This window comes from Chanodichthys erythropterus, chromosome 12 (assembly GCF_024489055.1).
Source record: "Chanodichthys erythropterus isolate Z2021 chromosome 12, ASM2448905v1, whole genome shotgun sequence".
Taxonomy (NCBI): domain Eukaryota; kingdom Metazoa; phylum Chordata; class Actinopteri; order Cypriniformes; family Xenocyprididae; genus Chanodichthys; species Chanodichthys erythropterus.
This window is the reverse complement of record NC_090232.1, coordinates 15,996,224-16,024,161: the sequence shown is the minus strand read 5'-3', so window position 1 is coordinate 16,024,161 and position 27,938 is coordinate 15,996,224. Positions and strand designations below refer to the sequence as shown.

Genomic DNA, 27,938 nt, shown 5'->3' with positions numbered 1-27,938 from the left:
CAGAATTGATATGTGATGGGAAAAAAAAAAAAGAAATCCACAGTAAGTGAATATGCAGAGTGAAGTGCTCAGCTGATTTGTTAACCTGCAAGCTTTTAAAGAGATATTCACCTTGATGTGTTTTGAGCAGAGAAAGCCTTTACAGAACTAAAATATATGGGTTGTGTGCAATTGGTGTGTCATGAGTGTGATATCCAGAGTATTGTCAGAACAGCTGTTTGTTCTGCGTTCTCTCTCTCTCTCTCTTTCCATTGGCTTTCATTTATATGACAATATTTTACAGAACTTTCCCAGCCTCCAAAATGATAAATAAAGCTTTGTGTGTGTGTGTAAATGAAATCTCTTTATTATCTCAGTTGTTTCTCTCATTCAGCATCAAGATTAAATAGAGAGCAAGTTTGCAGAACCTTTGTTTCCTGAGAAAAAATAATGTCTCTGTTTGTATCTATTTGTATTCATCCTAAAGAATTTTAGGAGAAAAATCTAAGGTGAAGTTAAATGAAACTTCATTAAGTCATGAAGTTTATGAAAGAACAATCATTGAGCAATAAAACTTTCCTCTGGGTTCTGCTGAAGGACTTTATATCTGTCTCTGTCTGTCTCTCTGTCTGTCTCACTCACTCTTTCTGTCTTTCTCTCAGTGGGCTGATTGTAAGTGTAGCTCTGTCATTGGTTTGTGCTCTTTGCAGCCCAAGTATGGAGAGAGGTTAGCTTTCAGTTCAAGAGCAAGCACTGCCAGACCTGCCATGTGATCAGCATGATGTTTCCCATCTGTGAGCCAGATACATACATACACAGCTGCTGGCACCAACATTTCCCCCTCTCACAAGTCTCATGTGGGCATAAAAATGCATACAGACACTACATCTTTTATGAATAACAACTAACACTGTGCAGCACCACACACACTTCAACGACACTGTCACTTACACACTCAAATTATGTTGGTCATATTTGTGTCTTAAGTTTAAAACATGCCCAGGTCACATTTCTTCCCAAAATAAAAAAGTATAAATAAATAGTTTTTGTATGAAGAAAATGGGGGCACCAGTCAAAATTCTGGGCACTATTGATGGTGCCGATAATTACTAAAGTTATGGGGGAAAAAAACAAACAAAAAAACACTAAACCTAAATTAATATTTTTAATTCAGTATCACAGTTTAATCTGATATCAAGTTTCATACTAATAAAAAAAGAGAACAAAATCACTAATATCATCAGATAACCAATTATAGTGCTTATATACTGTCTATCCCTAGATACTTTAAAAATGTAATAATAGATCACTACATTACAGTAATGAGTGAAATTGTTATTATTTTCCTAATGCGAATTCAGAGCTTGCTATTTTGAGACATCATCACCATGAATATGAACTAAAACGTGCTTTTAAGATACTATAATGTACAAAAAAAATTATTTAGTTACCACTTGTAGTACACTATGGGTTCAAGTGTATTACAAATGGTAACTAAGTACATTTTTTAATACAGAGACAGTATGTTAAAAGCCCATTTTAGTTCATATTCATCTCAAAATAGCACAGTTGAGTACACTAAGATGTGAAAATAGATGTGCAAAAATAGAGCACTTTCACCTGGAATTTCTATTTAGTTTTAGTTTTATTTCAGTTTTAGTTTTAGTCGTTTTAGTACTTCATCTTAAACTTGACATGCTCCTTGAGATGTGTGAGAGAGCTTATTTTCTGGCACATGTGGAATGTCTTCCTTATTTTTTCTCTTTATCTTTGTGAATTACTGTATTGTGTTTGAATAACAGCGTGTTTGAGCTGCCACACATCTCTTGTTCTCATATTACAGAGCAGTTCTGCTGCACTACTATCAGCTACTGTGCTGTTCGGCAGGAATTTACAGCAATCTCACGTCTTTGGATTGGATTTGTGAGCTTATGTTTCAGAGATAAGAGCAGCAACAGTACGCTTTGTATTGATGTGTGGGATGCCAGTATCTCCATGTGTTTTGATGCATTTTAAAAGACTCTCTCACTCACAAGCACACACGAGTCACGACTACATCTGCTAAAACTGACTACAGGGCATAAATACTTGAGCCAACAGCTAAAAAAACATTCATGCTGTAATGAGAAGTGGCAGACGCTTGAGAAAAAGAAAAGGAGAAAACGAGGGGAGATTCAGTGACAGTTTAGAGTGAAAGATTGATAGAGAGCGTGAGAGAAAAAGAGAGAGACCCACGTGGTGATATTGCTGTCCACGAGGGTCATTCTGCTATTCATAGCTTATAGTTTCCTTCAGTGCTGCTTAGGTCATTTTAACTACAACAACAGACAAACGCTGAAAGCGCCCCTTTAAAAAAAAAAAAAAAAGCGATACAGCTATTGCTCACCCACACAAAGAAACCTAACTGCTGCACGGTAAGTATTTTTTTTTCTGTCCGGTTTTGATTCCATTATAAAAGTGACTTTATGTCAAAGTGTGTGTGTGTTTTTACCTATGATACTTTGGGTATAGTATTTTCCCTAGAAGTGAGGTAAATATGGGTGAAATTTATGGCCGTCCTCAATTGGAAGATCGATTCATAAATAACACTAAAAATATTTATGAAATGTCCTCATTGAGATAGCAATGTAAATGTGTGTACTTCACATACTCTTGGGTTAGTTCAAGGTCAGAGGCATTGGGGTTTTAGTAGAGTGGAAACGAGAGAAAGTTTTCACCTTGAGAAATCCTGAAATTGGTGATATTGTATCTATATCTGTATATAGATATCCATCTATATACTGACATTTTATTCCATTGGTTTACATGTGTTTTGTCAAATAAAATCTGTTTAAGGTAGCCTATCCTATGGTGAGTAAAACTGAAAAAACACAAAGCATTTAACTTTTTTAATTTATATTAGATAGATTTATTAGAGCATTTAAATCGGTTCTTCATCAGATTGTCATAAGATCATAATAAAATTACTATTGTACACTTATATGAACTTTTATATCTTTGCAAAGTTTCTGTTGCTTATCATTATGTGATGAGTGCCATATGGAACAATGTTGGCTTATATAAGTATTTGTGTGTAACAGTGTGAAACAATTGGCCAATTTCACTGAGGTGAAGACCATTATCAACAACACATTAACAGTGTTTTTCACAGGCTTTATCACTCATTTTCACCCTCTGCATGATGATGAAGTGGTTTCAGAGATATTATCAGCTGGCACTGATACAGAGAAGCTGTTGGCCTTTATTGAAGGTTTCCATCTTTAGTGTGAGGGCACTGAAGTCAAGCTGCAGAGGTTTCTAAGGTCTCAGCTGAATGAAGGACCCTAATCCTGTCTGTAATTAGTCCCATGAGAAGGTACTATACAGAGAAACACTGCTGGAGGCTATAGGCTGATGCAGCTGAAATATTTATTGCAATTTTTATTATAGCCCCATTTTCTGCTCATGTTGAACTGTCAGGAACAAACCAGAGAAATACAAGAATAAAAGATGGCCAGTCGTATATATTCTGAATGTCTTTCTCATCTGAGTTGAGATTGTGTGTTCACTGTTCGCTGATTATTGTGAACTGCAACAGGCTACAAAACTGTATGTGTGTGTGTGTAGGAATGCACTATGATAATGACATTCTGGCTGATACTGATAAGCTAATTATTTCCATGTTATGGCTGATAAATTATAAAACAGATAAATGGCCCATTTTATAAATCTATACTAGTTTAAGAAAATGAAAACAGCATCACAACATTATAATGTACAGTATAAAAGATAGATAAATAATTGATTAAATTAGAAAAATAAGTCATAATAACGGAATAATATAATATAATGTATATCATAAATATAAAAAATAAATTATATTTTGTTATAATAAATATAACAGAATAATAATAAATCAACTATGTATTGTGCACCTCTAGTTTAATATATAAATCAATATATTTTTAAATTATACTGTTCAACATATTCAGAAGAATTCACTTTTTCTTTGCCGATCATTACATAAGAGCCAACACGTAATATAAAAACTAATATCAAATATTCATCATAAATATTACCAAATGTAGCATTCACTTCAGTGAATGAGTTTCAAACTGATTTTCAACTTACAATTAAAAATGCATTTGAACATACACCAGTATCTGTTTTGTTTGTCCATAATCAGTTTTTGTGTCCTTCCTTTCAGATTTGAGTAAGCAGAGCAATGCAGGCCCAGGATCTGATCCGGCACCTGCGGATACCTGAGCTGGACGACGTGAGGCAGTATGTGCGCAGTTTACCTACTAACACCCTCATGGGCATGGGTGCATTTGCTGCCATCACCACATATTGGCTGGCCACCCGTCCCAAAGCCCTTAAACCACCCTGTGACCTCGACATGCAGTCCGTGGAGGTACCGGTAGGTGTGAAAATGCTTCCACAAATGTAGTTTTATACCTCAAAGCCATTTTTAAGAGCAACAGTGACATGAAATGGTTCATGGTTCATCTGTCTGTAAAACAAAGTCTGATCTACATTCTGATGAGGTAGACCTACATGCAAAATGACCATCCACAGTTTAGATGATGGCTATTCTAATACTCTGGCATGCCACAATGTGCTAACTCTTTCATTTTAAGATTATTTACTGTTGATTATATTATCCCCTTGAGGACTTGAGGATTTCTTGTTTCAATGTTACTAACCACCTCAAACAAAGCTATTGAATTTGTTGTACTTCAAAGATTTGATGCTGTACAACTCACATTAAATGTTGCCATAAAACTTTGATAATTCTTCACTGGAAATGCGCATTGTGGCCACCTGATAAATAAAAACTTTGATTTCTAGGTTAAAACTAGAGCATTCTGATTTCCAACAGTTGCTTAGCAGCCATGGTTTGCAAATCCACCAAGGTCATAAAAAGTCCTCCACACCATCATAGCCTGTAATGCGTTAAAATAATTAAACACGTTTTTAAAGACCTTGGAAGGTATTCTAGAGGCAAATCTTTTTTGAAAGTTTGAAATTGTCTCTCAGCTCGAGTTGCAAGATTTTAGTGATTATTTTCTCACTTCCTACAGACTGTGGCTTCCTATGGTTAACCCAGCATATGAAGAGGTCACCAGCTGCATGTCTCAAAACTCTGCATTAGTGATGCACCGATAGGAATTTTTTTGGGCTGAGACCAATTTTAACAAACAATTATTGATTCAGATACTGTTATTTGTCACTTTCTCTCTTATTTGAAGTTTTGCCATTAATAGATGCTGTCTTGATCATGTTTTAAATGAGCAAATTTCAACAATGCATGCATTAAGTTATACTAGCTAGTTTATTGCTGCATCATCAAATAATTTCTATTAAACATGGATCAGATCATTTAACATTCTGCAGGCCTGCATAAATACAACAGAACAAAGATACATATGAAATAAACAATGCTTTTAAGATAGGTTTAACAGAAGTTTTCAGGTTCAGAAATAAAGTAAACAAGTGTAAAATAACACTACATATATTTTCTATTATTCCATTTTTTTGTCTTTGTTGTTTGAGACAGCAGTGCAGCATGAATATTTGGCTGCTGTAGCTTTAAAAGCTGCAAGGATCCAATATACTGTTACACAAGCGTTTTATTTCTCAGATGGAAAAAAACCCCATTGGATTATGCTATAGCCGATATGCTGATGGCTGTAATTTAATCAAAACCGGCAGCCAATACACCGGTGCATCTCTACTCTGCATGTATGAACTCTGAGCTGTCTTAAGTTGCCCATCTGTGTTCTCAGACATATTGTACATTTAAATATATCTAACATAAAACATATGCTGTGTTTTCTTGGGACCATGCATAGTGGTTTCTATAATAACCGTGTCTAATTCCTGTCTGTAGAAGAAAAGCTTTTAAGTATATACATTACCATTCAAATATAATGATTTTATTCAGCAAGGATGCATTAAAGGTGCCCGAGAGCTTCTTTTTAAAAGATGTAATATAAGTCTAAGGTGTCCCCTGAATGTGTCTGTGAAGTTTCAGCTCAAAATACCCCATAGATTTTTTAAATTCATTTTTTTAAATTCATTTTTTTGCCTATTTTGGGGCATCATTAACTATGCACCGATATATAGGTTGCGGCCCCTTTAATTCTCGTGCTCCCCCTCCCCCAGAGCTCGCGCTTGCCTTGAACAGCATAAACACAGTTTACACAGCTAATATAACCCTCAAAATGGATCTTTACAAAGTGTTCGTCATGCATGCTGCTTGCATACATTGGATCATGTAAGTATAGTATTTATTTGGATGTATTACATTTGATTCTGAATGAGTTTGAGGCTATGCTGCATGGCTAAAGCTAACATTACACACTGTTGGAGAGATTTAGAAAGAATGAAGTTGTGTTTATGCATTATACAGACTGCAAGTGTTTAAAAATGAAAATAGCGACGGCTCTCTTGTCTCCGTGAATACAGTAATAAACAATGGTAACTTTAACCACATTTAACAGTATATTAGCAACATGCTAACAAAACATTTAGAAAGACAATTTACAAATATCACTAAAAATATCATGATATCATGGATCATGTCAATTATTATTGCTCCATCTGCCATTTTTCGCTATTGTTCTTGCTTGCTTACCTAGTCTGATGATTCAGCTGTGCACATCCAGACGTTCTGCCCTTGTCTAATGGCTTGATCATGGGCTGGCATATGCAAATATTGGGGCGTACATATTAATGTTACGTAACAGTCGCTGTTATGTTGAGATTCGCCTGTTCTTCTGAGGTTTTTTAAACAAATGAGATTTACATAAGAAGGAGGAAACAATGGTGTTTGAAACTTAGTGTATGTCTTTTCCATGTACTGAACTTTTGTTATTCAACTATGCCAATATAAATTCAATATTTAATTCTAGGGCACCTTTAAATTGACCAAAAGTGACAGTAACAACATTTATAATTATATTTTTTTCTATTTTACATTAATGCTGTTCTTTTGAACTTTCTATATAAAAGAATCCTGAAAATTGTTTTTATCATGCTTTCCACTAAAATATTAAGCAGCAACTATTTTCAAATTGTTTATAATAATAAGAATGGCAAATCAGCATATTAGAATGATTTCTGAAGGATCATGTGACTTTGAAGACTGGAGTAATGATGCTGAAAATCCAGCGTTGCTATCACAGGAATAAATTGATTTTTAAATATAGGCCTAGTAAAATAGAAAACATTTTTTTTAAATAGTAATAATATTTCACAATATTAAAGTTTTTACTGTATTTGTGATCAAATGCATGCCTTGGTAAGCAGAAGAGACTTATCTACTAGCCCAAAACTTTTGAATGGTAGTGTATGTCTGTTTAAACCATTGGAATAGTCCACCTACAGCTGGTTTTGGAATGGTCTTTTCATGACATTCCAGCTTTTTCCTCCCACTTTACATTCTGTCCTCACATGCTGAGCAGTTTTGCCTGTGTATGTGTATGTACACGTGCGTGCACAGACTGTAACTTTGCTTTGGATACGAATAATTACAGCCTCTTTCACCCAGACGAGTGTAATTATAGATGTATGACCTTGATCTTTGTCTCTGTCTTTAGCTGAAGGAGAAAGCACAGAGGATCTTGCATTCTCACCATTTCTTGTATGTTTGCTATGGTAACACTGAAACGTGTTGGCAACAGCTACAAAGCCAGTCAGATCCACTGCGCAATGACCATCTGTAAATTCCTTTAGCGTGAAGTCTTCCTTCCTTCTGCTGTTAATGGCCTGCTCTCTTTGTTTTATCAAACCCCAGTGTAGTGAAAGATGCAGTGACCTTTAAAATTTGTGAGTCTTATTTTCATGTTAACTTATTCTGACATGTTAATGCTGCTGTAAACATTGTTTATGCATAAATGATATTAACATTAAGTTCTGGTCCTCAAATTTGATTGCCGTTGGAAGGTTTCAAATGCACTGGGACTATTCATGTTGTTTCTATTCATGCTGTTCCAGCTTCTGGTGTGGAAGCAAAGCGGGAGCCGATTTGTAAGAAGTTGTGATTTTTTTTTTTTTTTTTTTGGGACAGAACAACATCATAGTTCATTGATTTTGTTTTTCAGGGTAATGAATATGCTCGTCGGTCTATTCTACTGGACAGTGACACATACATGACATACTACTATAAAGACGCTCGAACAATGTATGAGTTTTTCTTACGAGGACTAAGAGTGTCAAGTAAGTCAACTGGTCATTTAAAGCATACATTACAATCAAGTAAAGAAATATTTCGCTTAGAGCTGCACAATTAATTGTTAAAAGATTGCCATCTTTATTCAAACACTCATGCAAACTTAGTCCTAAATGTCAATGATTCGTCCGTGTCTATTAAACCTTTAACCACAGTTTGATCACAAGTTTGCTCACAGCGAACATTTAAATCTGCCACAGAGAGAGCAGTTTTCATCATGTATAGATATGAAACAGCTTCGCAAACTGTTTTTTTAATCACCCAGTTTTATTATTTCTTTTAAAATAATTAATATTATCACAGAAGCGCTGAAATCAAGTTTATAGTTCAGATATAAACACTGATGTCTATCAAAGCAGAGTAAATCACCTTTTAAAAGTAACTTAATTAACTTAACTTGTATTAATGACATTGTTACACCAGTAGGTGGTGACAAGTGACTTTTAAAAAATGTATTTACCATTGAATCATTCATTCAAATGATTCATTTAAGACTTAATGAGTGAGTCATTGAATCATTCATTAAAAGGATTAGTTCACCCAAAAATGAAAATAATGTCATTTATTACTCACCCTCATGTCATCCTACACTCGCAAGACCTTCATTCATCTTCAGAACACAATTTAAGATATTTTTTTATATTTTACATTATTAAAATAATGGCTTTTCAACAATATCTAGTGATGGCTGATTTCAAAACACTTCTTCAAAGCTTTACAAATCTTTTGTTTTGAATCAGTGGTTTGGAGTGCCAAAGTCACGTGATTTCAGTAAATGAGGCTTTGTTAAGTCATAAGTGTTTCGAAATTTCAATAGTTCCGGTGACTTTGGCTGTTTGATACACGATCCGAACCACTGATTCGAAACAAAAGATTCATAAAGCTTCAAAGCTTCATGAAGCAGTGTTTTGAAATTGGCCATCACCAGAAAAGTTGTTGTTTTTTTGCCGCACAAAATTCTTGTTGCTTTATAATATTACTGTACTCACATTAACTGTTTTAAATATGTTTTTAGTACCTTTCTGGGCATCTGAAAGTGTTAATTATCTTGATGGCAATAGAGGCATCACTGCGCCATAATATTTTATCAAAAATATCTTAATTTGTGTTCCGAAGATGAACGAAGGTCTTACGGGTGTGGAACCACATGAGGGTTATATTATAATTATAATGGCAGAATTTTCATTTTTTGGTGAACTAACCCTTTAAAACATTTTTTTTAATAATTAATTTAAATTAATTCTTTTTTTAAAATATACTATATTTTTTAGTTGTCTGCTCAGAATCGTGTGAGAATCGTGATCTCTATTTTAAACAAAATAATTGTAATTCTTAATTTATCCAGAATCATGCAGCTCTAAGTTGACCCAAAAAAGAATACGCCTAAAGTTTTGTCATCATGTGTGAGCTCTTTACTTTTTTTTTTTTTTTTTTTTTTTTTTTATAGATAATGGTCCTTGTTTGGGATCACGAAAACAGAGTCAGCCATACAAATGGCTGTCATATAAAGAGGTATGATTGCTATAACCTGCTATAATCTTTCAAACCAGAACTTGTTTAGAATTTTATTTCCTAAATGTTCATGGATCTCTCTCTTGTTTATGTTTCATCAGATATGGCTGTGCATTTGAGTAAGTTATGTATTTTCGTATATGATGTTTGTTTGTAGGTAGCAGACAGGGCAGAGTTTGCAGGTTCTGCATTACTCCACAGAGGTCACAGTCAGTCGGGAGACAAATACATTGGCATCTTTGCACAGAACAGGCCAGAGGTAATCGCAGATTCTGGTCCCACTTTATGTTAGGTGGCCTTAACTACTATGTACTTACATTTAAATGAATCATTTGATACCACGCACTTATGTACATACATGTTTTACATTGTACTTATATTATTATTAGTGCTGTCAAACTATTAATTGCGATTAATCGCATCCAAAATAAAAGTTTGTGTTTACATAATATATGTGTGTGTACTGTGTATAATTATTTTGTATATATAAATACACACACATACATGTATATATTTAAGAAATATTTACGTGTGTGTGTATATATATATATATATATATATATATATATATATATATATATATTTATATTTACATATCATTTATATTATTTATAAATATTTTATATATAAATATAATATATTTTTGTTAAATATATACATGCGTTTGTGTATGTATATGTACATAATATATATATACACGGTACACACACATATATATTTTGGATGCGATTAATTGCAATTAATAGTTTGATAGCACTAATTATTATAGTTACCTGTATTTTTTTCTAATTTGGGTGCATTCTCAGCAATATTAATATATACGATTTTATCAAAATATCTTGTGATTAAAATAATTGAATGTTGATTGACAGCCCTAATTCCTACATTAATTGCTTCACGTATTGTACAGAAGGTTTGGCAACACTTCCTGATCCTATATTAATTCTGTATAAGATGATAATCTTATTTGTGCATACAGTATGTGCATTACACAACTGATTCAGTTGTGTGTACATTTGTGATTTGTGTAGTGGACGATTTCAGAGCTGGCATGTTACACATATTCACTGGTGGCAGTGCCGCTGTATGACACACTGGGTACAGAGGCCATCAGCTACATCATTGACAAAGGTGAGCAAGTGCACAGCATTTTTTACAATTCTGTGTAGTTTTATGATACAGTGCCCTCCACAATTATTGGCACCCTTAGTAATTGTGAGCAAAAGCAGCTGTGAAAATAAATCTGCATTGTTTATCCTTTTGATCTTTCATTCAATAAATTCACAAAATTAGAACCTTTCATTGAAGGAAAATAATTGAAAGTGGGGGGAAACTCACATTATGAAATAAATGTTTTTCACCAAAACATGTTGGCCACAATTATTGGCACCCTTTTATTCAAAACTTTTTGCAACCTCCTTTTGCCATGATAACAGCTCTGAGTCTTCTCCTATAATGCCTGATGAGTTTGGAGAACACCTGACAAGAGGTCAGAGGCCATTCCTTCATACAGAATCTCTCCAGATCCTTCAGATTCCAGCTCCATGTTGGTGCTTCTTCTCTTTAGTTCACTCCACTCATTTTCTTTAGGGTTCAGGTCAGGGGACTGAGACGACCATGGCAGAAGCTTCATTTTGTGCTCAGTGACCCATTTTTGTGTTGGATTTGATGTTTGTTTTAGATCATTGTCCTGATGGAAGATCCAACCACAGCCCATTATTGGATTTCTAGCAGAAGTGGTCAGGTTTTGATTTTTTATCTGTTGGTATTTGATAGAATCCATGATACCATGTATCTGAACAAGATGTCCAGGATCTCCAGCAGAAAAATAGGCCCACAACATTAAAGATCCAGCAGTATATTTAACCGTGGCCATGGGGTACTTTTTATCCATGTGTGCACCAAACCCATCTGGTGGGTTTGCTGCCAAAAAGCTCTTTTTTTAGTTTCATCTGACTATAGAAGCCGGTCCAGTTTGAAGTTCCAGTCGTGTCTGACAACTGCTGGAGATTGTTTCTGGATGAGAGCAGAGGATTTTTCTTAAAACCCTCCTGAACAACTTGTGGGCTTTAGGATTTAGGCTTTCTGAGACTCAAGACTCAACTAATCTCTGCAATTCTCCAGCTGTGATCCTTGGAGAGTCTTTGTCCACTCAAACTTTCCTCCTCACTTCACAATAGGACGATTTAGACACACGTCCTCTTCCAGGCAGATTTGTAACATCTTTAGCTGATTGGAACTTCTTCATTATTGCCCTGATAGTGGAAATGGGGATTTTCAATGCTTTAGCTATTTTCTTACAGCCACTTTCTATTTTGTGAAGCCCAACAATCTTTTGCTGCACATCAGAACTATATTCTTTGGTTTTACTCATTGTGGTGATTGATTAAGGGAATTTGGCCTTTGTGTTTCCTCATGTTTGTATTCCTGTGGAACAGGAAGTCATGGCTGGACAATTTCATGTTCATGATCACCCTGGTGTGCTAAACAATGTAAATATGAATGGGAATATACTTCAGAGATATTTTACTCATAAGAATTTCTAGGGGTGCCAATAATTGTGGCCAACATGTATTGGAGAAAAACATTTATTTCATAATGTGAGTTTCCCTCCACTTTCAACTGTTTTCCTTCAATGATAGGTTATAATTTTGTGAATTTTTTGAATGAAAGATCAAAAAGATAAGCAATGCAGATTTATCTTCACAGCCGCCTTTGCTCATAATTACTAAGGGTGCCACTAATTGTGGAGGGCACTGTATCTTCCCCTTCTATTTAGGTTTTATTTCTGCAAATAAATACTAGAAAAAGACTTACAATTTTTTCAGACTTTTAAAATTTCTTATTCCTGTTACTGAAAAGCATTTTGTTCACTGGAAATGTAACTAAATCCTATTAACTAGAATCCTGTTTATTAATATAAAATTTTAAATATTTAAATTTAAAAACAATAATTTCTTATTTAATCAAATTTAATTATTTAATATTTAATTGATTCATTTGAAGATTTGAATGAAGATTGAAATTGTGTTGACATTGTGATGTGTTGATGAAATTGTGGAAATTTGTTGTGGGTAACAGAGCTTTTGTTGTAGCCTCCATCTCCACTGTGATCTGCGATCTCGCGGATAAGGCTCATCTAATCTTGGACTGCGTGTCTGGCCGGAAGCACAGCGTCACAACCATAGTGATTATGGAGAACTTTGACAGTGAGCTGACTGCACAAGCACAACAGAACGGCATTGAAGTTATGAGCCTCAAGGAGCTGGAGGTTTGATTACACACACATTTAAACACCCTTGGTAAGCAGTGATCCCATTAATCTTGTATTTGTACTGCATTAAATTAAGTCTTTCTTTTGGCAGGCTATCGGCAAAGCCAACCACAAGACTCCCATTGTGAGTAAAACTGAGTGCTCTATTGATTCACAGACTTGTAACTTTATATGTGAATAATGAATAGTTTTATTTGATTGCTTTATTATTGATTTTCTACTTCATGGTAATTAAATGAATGCTTAGTTTTGAATTTTTATTTCTAGCCTCCTAAACCAGAGGACCTGGCACTGATTTGCTTCACAAGTGGAACTACAGGTATGCGTTTCAATCATGACAAATCCCGGAAAAGTTTTTAGCATGTTATTGAATATGGCAATGTTAATGTATTTGGTCTTTGCGGACTAAGGGCCAGATTTACTAACATTTTGCACCAGTGCAAACCCTATTTTGGCATTAAAAACTACTTTTAGGGTTTACTAAAGATACACAGTGAAAAATTACCACTGAAAAGGTGTGAACAGTTGTTTTTGCGGCTGACCTTATTGCATATACATTTGTAGGAGTTTCTGCAAGGTGATTTACTAAGGTTTGCGCTAGTCAATTTACTGGTATTTGCTTCATTATTTACCACCCAAAAAAGCATGTCTTAAACCAGATGCTAATTTGCGCTGCTCTTGGTAGATTGCATTGGTCATTATGGAAATGATCTGGCTGCCTCTGTGTTCTTTAATTTTGCACATCGTCAGTAGACCACACACAGGAATTTCCTTTCCCATAGGAACTTTTTTTGCTGCTGCTGCAGAGCAAGTTGGATATGAAAGATACACAGACACACTGCTGTGAGCAAGATTTTCTGCTGCTGCTGCATAAATAGACATACTTAAATCCTGTAGCAGATCTAGACAGGTGGAGCTGGGGGAGGTGGAGGGTTTCAGAGGAACTCTGATAGCGCATTGCAGGACTAGGGCCACGTTACACACCAGTTTTAGATACACACTCGCAAACTTCCCTAAACACTGCCGCCATTTTGAAGTGCGTTCCACTTCGTGAATTGGGCGAGGGAAGTTTATATGGACAGACCCTCGCTCCCTCGATTTTGACCGAGGAAGCGAGTCTACTTCATATGTACACTTCAGGCAGCTCCATAAGCCACAACGCAACACGATTATGACGTCACCGCATATCACGTTTAATTTACCCCACCACAAACAACTCTATGATATATTAATTATTTTTTTAAACATTTAAAACACATATATACATATATAATGCTGTAGTAAACAATTTTGTAAGGGGAAAAATAAATAATAAATCAGCTCCATTGCGGATTCCAAGTGACCAAGGGCTTAAGACATTCCAGTTCAGCCCATTGCATAGGTTCTGCCAGTAGTGGGCACTCGTGCAATGTAAGCAATTACGTACATCCGAGTCAACGAGGCTGAGGGAAGTTAGCAAGGGAAGGGCTTTTAAAAAACGAACTGGAATGCAGCCTAGCTTACAGCAAACAATGAACCAGACTATTTAAATGTTGTGCAAGCAATCTCATTGGCTGCAAAGGCCAATCAGCCTGTGCCATGTGGCAATGATGTAACTGCTTGCAGATTGCATGTAATGGACCAGTCTGCGCTCTCTAGAGTTTTGTGACTGAACTAGATATTTATGTATTGAAGTAATTAATTGTTATTAATCTCAAATAAGATGAATTGTTTTGAAATTAAAATATGAAATGCTTTCTGTTGAAAGCGAACAAAACAAAATGCACAAATATGACTTCAATCATTGAGTAATAATTGATGCACACAGCAAACTTCTTTCCGTTTCTCTTACATGTTGCCTCATCGTCATATTTCGGCATTTTTTTTTTTTAGGACTCCCACCTGGAAAATAAATGTAACTGATTTCTTTTCCGACAGGAAATCCAAAGGGAGCAATGCTTACACATGGAAACGTTGTTTCCAATTGTTCCGCTTTCATTAAAGTTACACAGGTAAGACAGATTGTTTTTCACTTCTTTATCCTTTAAAATGTATTGTAGTGAAGTCTTTCTTGGAGAAAAAGAGAAAAAAAAATGCCAATAAAATGTCAGATCAGATGTGTGAGATTTTTAGCAGTATGTTTCCTTCACTTTATTTGTCAGTTAATGATTAAGTGAAATGTTTTCTTGACCAAATCAAGTTGTTTCTTTCTGTCTCTGTTATGTTCAGCTTTTCTTGTGCCTCATTTCCTTATTTAATTGTCTGCTTCCTGTTTGTACCTCCCTCATGATCTGTATGTTGATGCGTTTGTATATGTATATGTGTGTGTGGTTAGGAGTCGCTGAAACTTGGTCCTCGAGATGTTCTCATTTCCTTCTTACCACTAGCGCATATGTTTGAAAGAGTAGTTGAGGTATGCTTCATTTCACACTGCATGTGTTTGTGTGTGTGTGTGTTTTACAGGTTCATTGCATGCTTAACCAGACAGACATTCACATTTCTTATCTACCACTAGCGCACATGTTTGAGAGAGTGGTGGAGGTATGTATTATGCATGCACACATTCTTTAGACATATATTAGTCATTTTTATATAATAAAATTAATAAGGGATGTTTTGGTTCAATATATGATATTACTATTTATTTGCTGTATCCATGCCACAGATTTTATATATTGTATTTGCCAAAGATAATGTCTGGCCTAGGAAAATGTACGTCTTCACCTTTATCCAAATACAGTATTATTAAAAATGTGTTAAAGTTTTTGTAAGCATGGTTGTGTCTGGAGTTTTATTAGTGATAACGCAGTGAAACATGCCAAATTGTTCAGTCATAATTTCTGGCCAGTCTTTCTTACAAAGAAATTATGAAGACATGTAAAAGCAAGAGAGAAGCAACAAAATATTAATGGCTGACTATGTTGTAGTCAATGTAGCCAAACAATTTTGTCAGATAAATACTTTAACCAAGTTTAGTATTTTGCTATTCCCTCACATTTAAAATATTGACCACTACTGTATATATACATATATAGAAATTAATCTACATAATATTCTTGTTGAATAATTATGTTTGTCGTGTGTATAGGGTGTGCTTCTGGTCCACGGAGCCAGGATTGGATATTTTCAGGGTGATATCCGTCTGCTGATGGATGATTTGAAGACTCTTAAACCCACTGTATTTCCTGTAGTGCCCAGACTACTCAACCGCATGTTTGATAAGGTACTTCTGTTTAGTTATATACACATACAGTAAACAGTTTGCATTAAAGTCTGTGCTTAAATATGCTTAAAATTCATTATACATTCATGTGTGTTTGTGTTAAGATCTTCGGACAGGCGAACACTCCTCTCAAGAGATGGCTGTTGGATTTTGCCACCAGCAGGAAAGAGGCGGAGTTAAGAAGTGGAGTTGTGAGGAAGGACAGCATGTGGGATAAATTAATCTTCAGCAAAGTGCAGGTAACCTGATGAAAGGTAGAGTGAGTGTGTTAGTGCCCAGGGACAGAACAATCAGTTGAAACCATAGAGAACCTATAAAGACTCTGTTGCCTGGCAACTCGCAAATTCAAAAACACTCAGTCAGCATCCAACTGTCCAACATTATAAAGAAAAAAACTCAAGAGAAATCAAATCTAAAGGCCCAAGGACAACAACTATAATGATAACTAAAGTTTTAATAATTGTTCAAATTTCTATGAGAATAGGGTAGTCCAGACCACAGCTATAACAATAATGACACAGATAAATTATGTTGTTGGAATAATTTTCAGTAACATTTTTTTTCCAGCTGATAATAACGATAAAAGCATTGACACCCAATCAGAATACACCCAGCTTTAAACACTTATAATAAACAGAATGTTATGGTCTGTTGGTGTGGATGTGAATATATATATATTGCTATAGTTATCTTTTATAGTTATGAATTTTTGTGTAAATGGGCCTTAGCTCATGAGTGTATAATCACAAAGCGTTATGTAATCAAAAAAGTGAGATAAAGAATTTTTTTGCATAGTAAAAAAAGAGAGATGACTAAAGTCACATTGTGAGACATGAAGTGGCAATATAAAATCGCATTTGTGAGAAATATAGTTATAAAATATATAAAAGTTAAAAAGTTTGGGGTCGGTAAGATTTTTTAATGTTTTGACAGAAATCTCTGCTCATCAAGGCTGCATTATTTTCATTAAAAATAATATATTATTGTGATAAATAACTGTTTTCAATTTTAATATATTTTAAAATGTAATCTATTCCTATGATGGCAAAGACACAAATTTTCAGCAGCCATTACTCCAGCATAATCATTCTAATGGTGAGTGAGTGTCCGCTACAGCGTCCAAACTCCGCTTAGTGCCGCCATAAACGCTATAATGCCTCTGCTTTGTGGTGTGTCTGTAGCGAGTGTGTTTAATCTATGTGTTTTTCAAAGCACAGACATTATTATTATCAGAGATTACGCAATTACCTTTGGAAATAGGCAAGCTTTGTTTTCAAATGCCCCAAGATATCCTGATATATTTATATATATATATATATATATATATATATATATATATATATATATATATATATATATATATATATATATATATATATATATATATATATATGTTTCTGTTCAGTATCGCAACTTATAACAGTTGTAATTTCTGTATACAGTAAAAACAGATTGTGAAAATTAAAATATTTAAATTCAATAATGTTAAAAAATAATTGTTTAATGCCTTTTTATGTTTATCTTATATTTATGCTTTATTTTTGCAATGTAATGTGCTTTTCAGGGGTGTGACGAGATCTCGTGGCACGAGACTAATATGTGACGAGATTTCTCGTCGAGGCGAAAAGTAGTCTCGTGATGTTGCCATGACAGAGTGTTAGGATGATTAGGGAATAATATGCCACCGCTTCGTTTACATTACGCCTCCACTGTCGTTTTGCTTTGTATTTAAATAAAAAAACCTTTAATTCAGTTGGATAACGGACGCCGGCGCTCCATATTTACAGAGTACGCGCGATCGCTGAAAGTGAAAGTAAACGCGCGCGCGCATTCAAACGCGATCTCAATACCCCGCATTTTGAAAGCGGCTCCCTGATGAATGCAAATATCTCTCAATATGAAAGATATTTTAGGCTGGGCAGCGTAGTTGTAACCATCTCTTAGCTCTGTATCAAAGAAAAATTTGCTCTTATTTACACTTTGGTTGCACTTATTGTAAAGTGTTACCATAAAAGATGAATAAGGGGCCGTTCACACAGAATGCGTTTTTCTATTCCAATGCACTACTTTCCCATTGTTTTTCTATGTAAACACGCGCTTGACGGACGTGCATGACCGTTACGCTCGCGTCTCGCGTCTTTTGCAGCGCCTCACACAAGAGCGCCGCGTTTTTAAGACGCCGTGTCAAGTTAAAAGAATTTCAAAACAGTGGACCAATCAGAAGCACTTGGAGGCGGGGCAAGCGTTGCGAGTTAGCATGACAACTGTTTTATATAATGGCAACATGGCGGAGGAGGCGCTCATTATTATCTTATTTTCTTTTTTTCCATGTCAAAACTTGTATCTGTAAATTCTGCACTTTGCCTATTTCTATTATTTCCGTTATTGTCGTTATTGCATCACGTCTCAAAGGCGCGTCTCGAAACTCTCGCGTTATGCTGCGCTTTTTTAAAAAACACTCCTGAGCACTGCGTCACGCGTTTTTAGACGCAAAGACGCGTTCTGTGTGAACGGCCCCTAACAGTTTACTCTTAATCTTATTAAGCACAAACAGTAAGGTTTCATTTGTTAACATTAGTTAATGCACTGTGAACTATCATGAACTAACAATGAATGACAATGAATGATCAGTTTGTGGAAAGGAGTTCCGTTAGGAGGTCAAAAGGGACTGAAATCATACAGAAGAGAAGTCAGTCAGTTGAGTTAGTAGCAAAACCTTTTACAGTACTTGAGTCTTCTTGTCTTTTACTGCATATGATAATTCATACTCAGAAAGCTGAACTGAAATGACATTCATTACGAGATGATTACTTAAAACATTTCAAATACACCTGCAGAATATTTTTTCTAGTCATGTAATTCGCCATTGAGAATTTCTTAAAAATAGTGTGTAAAAATCTTGTGAACTCAATCTCGAGTCTCGTCTCGTCTCGTCACACCCCTAGTGCTTTTGTAAGGTCATAATTCTATAACAGGCATATTGTTTTGAACTGCTTTTAATTACTATTAGTCGTGTTATTTTATTTTTTGTTTATTTTTTTTATTTTATTTTTTATTTTTTTTGGTGAATTGTATTAAAATCAGAGCAAAAAACCTAATAATAAAACTAAATACATACATATTTGTATAAACTAAATGTATGAATTAAATGAAATCATATCATTTTGTTATTTGGTGTCCTTTTTTGGGAAAGACATCTAAATTTACCTTGAAAAAAGCTGAAAAATACAGTTTTGTGTAAATCACACTTCAGTCTGATGGTTTACTTTGCTGGATATAGGCAATGATGGCAAACAAGATAAATGGTGTATGCTTAATTTCATGATAAGTGTGTATTAATCGCGATTAAGGTGTGCGATTAATTGCGATTTAAAAAAAAAAAAATCTATTGACAGCCCTAATATATATATATATATACATAACAACTGCAAAACGTCCAGTGTGTTAACAATATGATTTACGCACTAAATCCAGCATAAACTCCAGCACTACCTGCTTATTTTAAATGCTCAAGACAGGCATCACTACCTGAACCTCACAGAGATTGGCTGCCGCCCGCATTTTCAGTTTGCTAGATGCATGAAACTGCCCAATCTTTTTGCCGCTCTCGGCCACTCTCAATACTTTCTCAGTTTGTTGTCAATCCCACAATGCACCACACAAGCGTGAAGCTCAACTTCCATAGGAATGAATTGAAAACGCTTGCTCCGCTCCACTCGCTTAATGCCAGTGGACACGCACCGTAATATGCTAATTTGCTCCTCAAGAAACATTTCTTATAATATTCAATGTTGAAAACAGTTGTGTTGCTAATGAAAACTGTGATACATTTTTTTCTTCAGGATTTTTTTCATAACTAGAAAGCTCAAAAATCATTTATTTGAAATATATATATATATTTTTGTAACAATGTAAAAGCCTTTACTCTTACTTTTGATCGATTTATTGCATCCTTGCTGAATAAATGAATTAATTTATTTTTATTATTATCTTTAATATATTATATTTATTTATTATTATTTTATTATTAATTTTATCAACCACAAACTTTTTGATTTGTTTCTCACATTGGAATTTTGAGAAACAAATTCACATTTGGGAGGTTTAAAGTCTCAATTATGAGAGCAGAAGTCACAATTGCCTTTTGTAATCGATTGATTTTTACTTTGATGCGGAAACAACCTTTCATAGTAATCACCCTGCTTCTGCTCCACTCTGGTGCTGGTGAGAGAAACCCTGCTCTGAGTGACCCTGGAGTGTGAAACAGAGTCACTCCTACATTCAAATACAAGTTTTAGTTTGTTTTTCAACCACACAATACAGCAATATTAAACCTTGTTATGAATAGATTTATATAATAGAATTCTTCACATGCTTATGTTGCATCTACAATAAATTTGATCACATAAACCTATTGTCAACTGTGTACTCCTAATACTGCACATATCAACTGAATTTCCCCCAAAACTCTGTCATTTAGATTATAAAAAGTTATTATGATTTGATGAGTGATTTTGATGACTCTAAAATCTTTTGTGTAACTAAACTGTGTATGAACGCAACACTATTTAGCCCTCCAAAAACAGAACTGTGACAGCTATTTCCTACAACCGTGTGAACACAACCACATTGACTCATGTGACTCCCCCTACAGGCCAGTCTGGGTGGGCGCGTGAGGCTTATGATCACAGGAGCTGCTCCCGTCTCTCCCACCGTCCTCACCTTCCTGAGAGCAGCGCTGGGCTGCCAGGTACACACACAAAGACTTCTGTTCTTTTGCTGTCAGTTCCCACATCTGATTTTAAAGTAACTGTTTTTGTGTAACGATTATGTTGTAGTTTTATGAGGGTTATGGGCAGACAGAGTGTACCGCAGGCTGCACAATGTCACTTCCTGGAGACTGGTCAGCAGGTAAGACATGCACATGTACACACATTAACACATATAACAAACAGTTATAACAAACTGTAATGTATAAACAGACAGGATGTCACACAAACTCTCTTGGTCTCTTGCACTCAGGTCATGTGGGAGCGCCACTGCCATGTAATTTAGTTAAGTTAATGGATGTGGCTGAAATGAGTTATTTTGCAGCAAATGGAGAAGGAGAGGTATGTCACCAGTTAAAATATTACATTTTAAAGGAATGTTCTTAGTTTAATACAAGTCAGCCATTGTTAGTGTGGGCTTTTCTTGACGTGTTCACCTTGAAAGCTTTTGTGGCATAATGTTAATAATGAAAAAAATATAAATAAAATAATGTAGACTCATTATTCAACTAATTTATGAATTAAATATTAACAGATGGAATGGCTAACTTAATATTTTCAACATTTGTCATGACCAAGCAAAGCAAAAAATTATAATTTAAATGTACTTAAACATACTTTTGTAATTTATATAGTTTTTGAGTGGCACAATATACCTCCCAGTTTACTGGCTGTGTGTGTCCTCCACAGGTGTGTGTGAAAGGACCAAATGTTTTTCAAGGTTACCTGAAGGACCCAGAGCGAACCTTAGAGGCCATAGATAAAGACGGCTGGCTGCACACTGGAGATATCGGCAAATGGCTACCGGTAAAATTCTACATCCTCTCTCAGCACTTCTTCTCATTATTTACTCTGTCAACTTTCTATTTTTAGTCTCCCAGTTCAGTTTTAATTTAATCAACATCCTGATTTCTGTGAATCGTCCACTTGATGCAGTGAATAAGATTAATTTTGAAAGATACTGACATTAACCTAGTTACTGACTTGCTAACCATATTTGGTTACACTTTATTTCAATGGTCCACTTTAGACATTCTACAAACTATAAGTAACTTTGCAACTACATGTCAACTAACTCTCATTAGAGTATTAGTAGACTGTTAGGTTAGTTAGGTGTTAGGGTTCTGGTGAGTAGTATAGGTTATAGTTGCAAAGTTAAATAAAGTCAGTAGAATGTCTGTTTGGGGACCATCAAAATAAAGTGTTTGCAGATATTAAGCAGGCAGTCTACTAATACTTTAATGAGAGTTAGTTGACATGTATTTGCAAAGTTACTTATAGTTAGAAGAATGTCTAAAGTGGACCATTAAAATAAATTGTTACCCAATATTTATTTTACCCTGAGCCAAATCTGTTAATTAAAATGGCGTAATCTGCTACATTCACTATGTTCAAAAGTTATTTATTTATTTTTTTTTTAATTTATATTTTTGAAAGTCTCTTAAAGGGTTAGTTCACCTTCAGTTCATCTTCGGATCACACATAGGCAGCAACGTCATTGCACCTTTAAAGGCCCAGAAAGGTAGCAAAGACATCGTTAAAATAGTCCATGTGACTACAGTGGTTCAACCTTAATGTTATAAAGCAACGAGAATACTTTTTGTGTGCAAAAACAAAACAAAAATAACAATTTTTTCAACAATTCTCTCCCCTGTAATTTTCCTACTTTACTGTTACTTGATCAATTTGACAGGGTTCCTACACAGTTTTGGAAAAAGTGTGGGATTTGATTTGAGTAATTTCCAAGTCTGGAGAAAAATAAAAAATAAAAAATACAGGGTATGGAAAATATTTGTGTTTCCAGACTATTCAGTAAATTTCTAAAAGCTTATCATACAAGCAGAGTGATTTTATGGCTTAAGGTTTACCATTGTTGGTATGTGATGGTGTTGCAATATGTATGGGTAGATTACAATCTTTAAGATAATGAATTATTTTTGTTTTGTGGTTATATTTGTTGTGTGTGTGCATGTGTAGGTATGCATACATATAGTGAAAATTACTCTCAATTTATTATTTTTTATTTTTATTTTCTTTGGAGTTTGGTGACTACTTGGTTTGATGAAAGTTGTCTTTAAGGAAGCGGTTATGCTTGCGTGACATGTTTTTGTATGTGAGATGGGGGTGGGATTAAATAAGTTTTCTTCTTCCCACTCCTTTTCGAGCTGATGTGATATAAATTATTTGTTGACATGATCGAAGAGACATGTACCATGTCTTTGGACGTATGTAAATTTGTTTTATTGATGTAATTTTGTTTTTTTGTTTGATTGCTCGAAATGAATAAAGAAAGAAAGAAAGAAAGAAAGAAAGAAAGAAAGAAAGAAAGAAAGAAAGAAAGAAAGAAAGAAAGAAAGAAAGAAAGAAAGAAAGAAAGAAAGAAAGAAAGAAAGAAAGGTTTGGTGATCATTTAGTGATTGTCAAACACGACTTAATGAAATTAAGCCATTACACAAATCTGTTTGTCTTAAAAAACCAAAAGCGAGTTTCTTTTGAAATTTCTCTAAAAGAATGTGTGCATACCATTCAAACCAGCAACAGAAAGGATCAACAAATGATCATCTAAATCAGACTGTGCTAAAACATATTTACAGTATCAAAATGATGTGTCAGAGGTGAGTATATGTTAGCAATAAGGTACGAGAGGCTGTGCTGTATCGCGAATAAGTCACGGCTGAAGGGCGTTGTTAGGCACGACGTGGAGTGCCTGCAACCCCTTCAGCCGTGACTTATTCACGATACAGCACGAGCCTCGATAAATCTCATTGCTTTTATAAAACGGTTACCATACAATACAATTATTAAAGCCAAAAAATATGTATCAATGCAACTTTCATCAAGTAAAATCACTAAAAGCTTTCCCTCCGCCGGAAAAATAGTCCTTGACTGCAAACAGCAACAGAAGTTACATTATTACGCCATTAGATGGCAGCAAAGACTGTTTTTATGAGTGTGTCAGTCAGTAGCGAAGACTTTTACATTGAAAAGACTGAATTGTAGTGAACACAGAACAAAACACAACTGACAAATGCTTTGACTATAGCACTGTCAGTCATGGGAACATTTTTATTTTTATTATGAACATAGGCCTGACCTGAAGGAAAATGCTAAATCTGAGATGCTAAATCTAAGGGTGTTGTGTAGTGATACACAGAACCATTGGGTCAAGCGGTCATAGCTGTGTTTTATCATGTACTGTATACCAAAAATAATGCTGAAAATAGTTTTGTATGAACCATTTATGTTAAATATGGTCTGAAAAATCTGCAGAGAGGTTTGGAAATTTGAGTCTGGAAAAGTATGGAATTTTGAAATGGAAAATGTGTAGGAACCCTGATTTAATATATCCATGCATAATAGAATTTCTAAAAAATCTTGTTCACGGTTGTATAAATTAATGCAATGCTATTTATGAATGCAAATGACTGATGGAAAAGATTGCTCTGAACACACTATTTTATTGCATGAAATTCCTCTTGACAGGAGTTATTGTGAACTAGAATTTTACAGTTTTGCATGTGTCCACTTGCAAATTCTTAATATTTTGAAGTTAATACCTAGTTTTTTAAGCCAACAGAACCCATTTTGTGTCGTGCATTCATTTTATGGTCCATCATAATTTTTGTTCCTCACTTAATTAGTGAATCTGAGTATTTATTGTTTTAGAATGGAACTCTGAAGATTGTAGACAGGAAGAAACACATCTTTAAGCTGGCTCAGGGTGAATACATTGCTCCAGAGAAGATTGAGAACATCTACATCCGCAGTGACCCTGTGGCCCAGGTCTTTGTACATGGAGACAGTCTACAGGTGAGAAACGGGACTGAATGACTGTCACACATAGCAGTGAACCACACATAGAGTGCGTGGATGTAGTTTGTTGGGTCATAGGATAGTATATGTGTGGGTATATGCTATAAATGAGAGTAAACCCATTCTGTTACTCTTTGCAGGCATGTTTAGTGGGTATTGTGGTTCCTGATCCAGACTTTCTGCCAGGATGGGCAAAGAAAAGAGGCATTGAGGGCTCCTATACTGAAATGTGTAAATGCAAGGTAAACTACTTGCACAGAAAAAAGACATTTAAAAGCTTTGGATTCAAACTGTTTCATAGTTGATGACAATGTTTCAATTTTCAATTTCTTGTAAAGAAGTGGTTTTGTACGGAAGAGGATTAGGGCCAAGCAATAATAAAAAAATAAAACCATCTCAAGATTAAAGTTGTTAAATTTCGAGAAAAAAGTCGAGATAAAATGTTGAGAATAAAGTCATTAAATTATGAGAAAAAAAGTTGTTAAATTAAGAGAACAAATTAGTTAAATCATGAGAAAAAAGTTGTTAAATTTCGAGACAAAAGTTGAGATAAAATGTTGAGAATAATTAAATTATGAGAAAAAAGTTGTTAAATTATGAGTAAAAAAGTCGTTAAATTATGAGAACAAATTCGTTAAATTACGAATTTGTTCTCATAATTTAACGACTTTTTTCTCATAATTTAATGACTTTATTCTCAACATTTTATCTTGACTTTTTTCTCGAAATTTAACAACATTTTTCTCATTTAACGACTTTTTTCTCGTAATTTAATGACTTTATTCTCAACATTTTATCTACTTTTTTCTCGAAATTTAATGAGTTTTTTTCTCGTAATTTAACGAGTTTATTCTCAACATTTTATTTTGACATTTTTCTCGAAATTTAACGAGTTTTTTCTCGAAATTTAACAACTTTAATCTCGAGATGATTTTATTTTTTTATTATTGCTTGGCCCTAATCCTCTTCCGTAGTTTTGCTATCAATCCATGTCGCCTAAAACATATATTAGAGACAATTTATCTAAACAAATTAAATTCCTTATAAATATAAAGTATGAAGACTGAGGCCTTGAAATTTTGAATAGGCTGTAATGTTTGAATGGCCACTGCCAACCTTGATGAAATGATGCCTTATATTGTGTTTAAACAGGAACTGAAAAATGCCATCCTTGAGGATATCATTCGGCTTGGGAAAGAAGCCGGTCTGAAGTCTTTTGAACAGGTGAATCTAACAAACACAAATCAGAATAACTTCAACACTACCATTAATCACATTTTTACACAGTTTATCAGTTATTTATTTTATTGTCGAAATGTAAAAATACTAGCGCAAGGATTTTCGACCAGGGTCTGTGAACCCCTGGGGTGGTCTGATAACTTAATTATAACGCTGTTTTTTAAAAATTCTCAAAATATTGTACATAGCCTATTTCAAAATGTATTTCTAAATATGGATAACGTGGTTAATTTGTCTGCTAATTATTATTTAATTTGTTATTAAATAATACTTGTAATGAAAACTTTGATTATGTTGCTTCTATATGGCATAAAAATACTGTTTTTATTAATAACATTAACAAACATTTTTACATTATGCAGAAGTAATGTTGACCAGATTTTTAAATTAACTTAATTTTACTGTCCAGGAGAATAATATGAAGCTAAAAAATTCTTAAAATAAAGTTAAACTCTCTGTGGACAATATAATAATTATTTATCATTATTAATAATAGTATTAATAATATAATTGATATATATATATATATATATATATATATATATATATATATATATATATATATATATATAGTTTTTATAAAATTATTATTTGTTAATTATTATTAGATTATTTAATAAGAATGATTATTCATAACTATTAATAATAATATAATAATAATGCTATTATTGAAATGATTCATGTTATATTTATTTAACTGTGAAAATTAAGCATTTTTATACTGGTTAGTTGAGAGTTTAGATAGGGGTTCTGGGGTCAGAAAAGGTTGACCACCCCTGTACAAGAATGAAGCATGACTGTGTATTTTTTTATCTAATCTGTGTGTTTGTAGGTGAGAGACATTGCCCTGCACATGGAAATGTTCTCCGTTCAGAATGGACTCCTCACACCAACGCTGAAAGCAAAGAGAACCGAGCTGAGAAGCCACTTCAGAGAGCAGATTGACCAGCTCTATGCCAAAATCAAAATGTGAACAACTAAGAGACAAATAGACCCCATCTACACCAAAAGTGACTGAATTTCTGAACACCCCTAAACATGAACGCTTGTAATGTGTTGACGATTATGAAGGAGGTACTGCAGTTCTGACATGTTGTTGCATCACTCACATGGTGAGAGAAGGACCATTGTGGCTGTTGATGCTCTTTGGCTCACTAAAGCTTAATTGAAGTACTTCTGTAATTTCTACCTCTTGGAGGTGCCACTGTCTCTCAAAAGAGGTGAAGTACAGCCCCACCAGCGAAACACATACCAGACATTTCATGAGCCCTGCTATTCATCTTGAAAACTGGAAGTGAACCACCCCAATGCCTTAGGCCAGATAATGCCTTGAGTTTAATAATAACACACACGCAAGATCATTTAAAACAAAACGACAGGCTGATACTCGTATGGCAAAAAGAGCTGACAGGTTTCTGATTTGTAAACCACATGCAGATATTTTCATCAAAACCTATTTAAAATGATAGTGCTTTCCAATAAACGTATGTAAATGGATATTTAACAATGTTTACTATTTAAATTAAATTAATGGTCTTTATTGTAAGTCACCATGCTTTTATGATAAACCGTGTGTTTGACACAGATTCATATTTCCATATCTGAATAAATGTGTTCCACTGAAATTGACAGTAGATTGACATCAAACTGGTTCTTGCTGATACTCAGATTCCACTAACAGCCCTTTGAAATCTCGATCCATCTCAGATGTGCCTCTCTCCTGGAGATTAAAGCTTGTATATAGGTTATCTATTTATGTTTGTATATCTTTAATGTATTCTGGTTCATGTAAATTGTGCAAAGGTTTATTTGTAGCATGTGGGTGTTGGAGACAGAAATAAACTGATGGCACTGACTTTTAATAGTGTTTAGGTTTGTTCATTCTTTAACTTAGTTCCTATTCTTTAATTCTGATACTGACCTCAGTACCTGCAT

General features: G+C 34.4%; 1 protein-coding gene across 6 annotated transcripts; it reads left to right on the top strand.

Annotated features, from left to right (window-relative positions):
* The first annotated feature begins 16 nt into the window (after window positions 1–16).
* Window positions 17–27,849, top strand: acsl1a (acyl-CoA synthetase long chain family member 1a). Of its 6 annotated transcripts, none has more exons than XM_067403558.1 (21): window positions 17–42; window positions 4,166–4,378; window positions 8,067–8,181; window positions 9,642–9,706; window positions 9,864–9,965; window positions 10,738–10,837; window positions 12,802–12,977; window positions 13,072–13,104; window positions 13,248–13,299; window positions 14,898–14,971; window positions 15,295–15,372; window positions 16,048–16,182; window positions 16,287–16,421; window positions 20,837–20,932; window positions 21,021–21,093; window positions 21,205–21,293; window positions 21,642–21,758; window positions 24,618–24,761; window positions 24,905–25,006; window positions 25,917–25,988; window positions 26,836–27,849. In XM_067403558.1, exons 2-21 carry the CDS (start codon window positions 4,184–4,186, stop codon window positions 26,974–26,976), a joined length of 2,094 nt encoding a protein of 697 aa, XP_067259659.1. In that variant the 5' UTR covers window positions 17–42; window positions 4,166–4,183; the 3' UTR covers window positions 26,977–27,849. The 6 variants fall into 6 exon arrangements, with proteins under 6 accessions (XP_067259659.1, XP_067259661.1, XP_067259658.1 ...); XM_067403560.1 differs by lacking the exons at window positions 17–42; window positions 15,295–15,372 and adding exons at window positions 2,163–2,393; window positions 15,423–15,500; XM_067403557.1 differs by lacking the exon at window positions 17–42 and adding an exon at window positions 2,163–2,393.
* Window positions 27,850–27,938: the final 89 nt, after the last annotated feature.